A 603-nucleotide genomic window follows, 5' to 3' on the forward strand; every position below is an offset into this window, starting at 1 on the left:
TGAGCTGTTTGAACCTGTTGCTCGTCTTCTCTCTTTGTCTCCATCACTGTGGTCATGTTTTAGCTTGTGTCATCCAGATTGGCTGATTTTATTACAAATGACTTTATTTATCCTCTAATCACAGACTTGGTGGCTGTTCTCTCTATAAGTTGGAATGTGAAGTTTTGGCCTCAGCTCTGAAGTCCAACCCTCATCTGACTGAAGTCGTAATAGAGAAGATCGGTGGACACTGTGAACGCTTTGAAGAGTCTGAAATTAAGCCTGTGTGTGAGGTACTGGAGAGTTCTAAATGCAAAGTGAAGAAACTGAAGTGAGTTTTCTGTTTATTAAAACCAAATCATTCACTGATACTTTCTTGCAGATTTTAATTCAATTTGTTCTATTTTCTTTAAAACAGCTGTTGTCCAAATGTCAGAATAATATTTCTCAGGCTTTTTACCTTGTAAATGAATTATTTTCCTGTTTCAGATGTTCTAAATATTGAACTTTATTTTTATGAAACTTTAAAATGGTAAAAATCTGTCAAATGATGTTAAGTAATGATGGAGATGTTTTAGTTTGATTTGGGAAAGATTCAGATGATGAGACAAGATAAGATGGCTT

At 34.7% G+C, this 603-nt stretch overlaps 1 protein-coding gene across 1 annotated transcript in view; it reads left to right on the forward strand.

The window, feature by feature from the left end:
- LOC107103315 (NACHT, LRR and PYD domains-containing protein 12-like) overlaps positions 1-603 on the forward strand; it is a 20,213-nt gene that overhangs the window by 8,901 nt on the left and 10,709 nt on the right. Inside the window, exon 2 of the mRNA XM_015402972.1 lies at positions 125-310. Within this exon, the coding sequence (XP_015258458.1) occupies positions 125-310 (186 nt within the window). The remainder of the gene's footprint in view (positions 1-124; positions 311-603) is intronic.

This window comes from Cyprinodon variegatus, unplaced genomic scaffold (assembly GCF_000732505.1).
Source record: "Cyprinodon variegatus isolate N-32 unplaced genomic scaffold, C_variegatus-1.0 Scaffold1420, whole genome shotgun sequence".
Taxonomy (NCBI): Eukaryota; Metazoa; Chordata; class Actinopteri; order Cyprinodontiformes; family Cyprinodontidae; genus Cyprinodon; species Cyprinodon variegatus.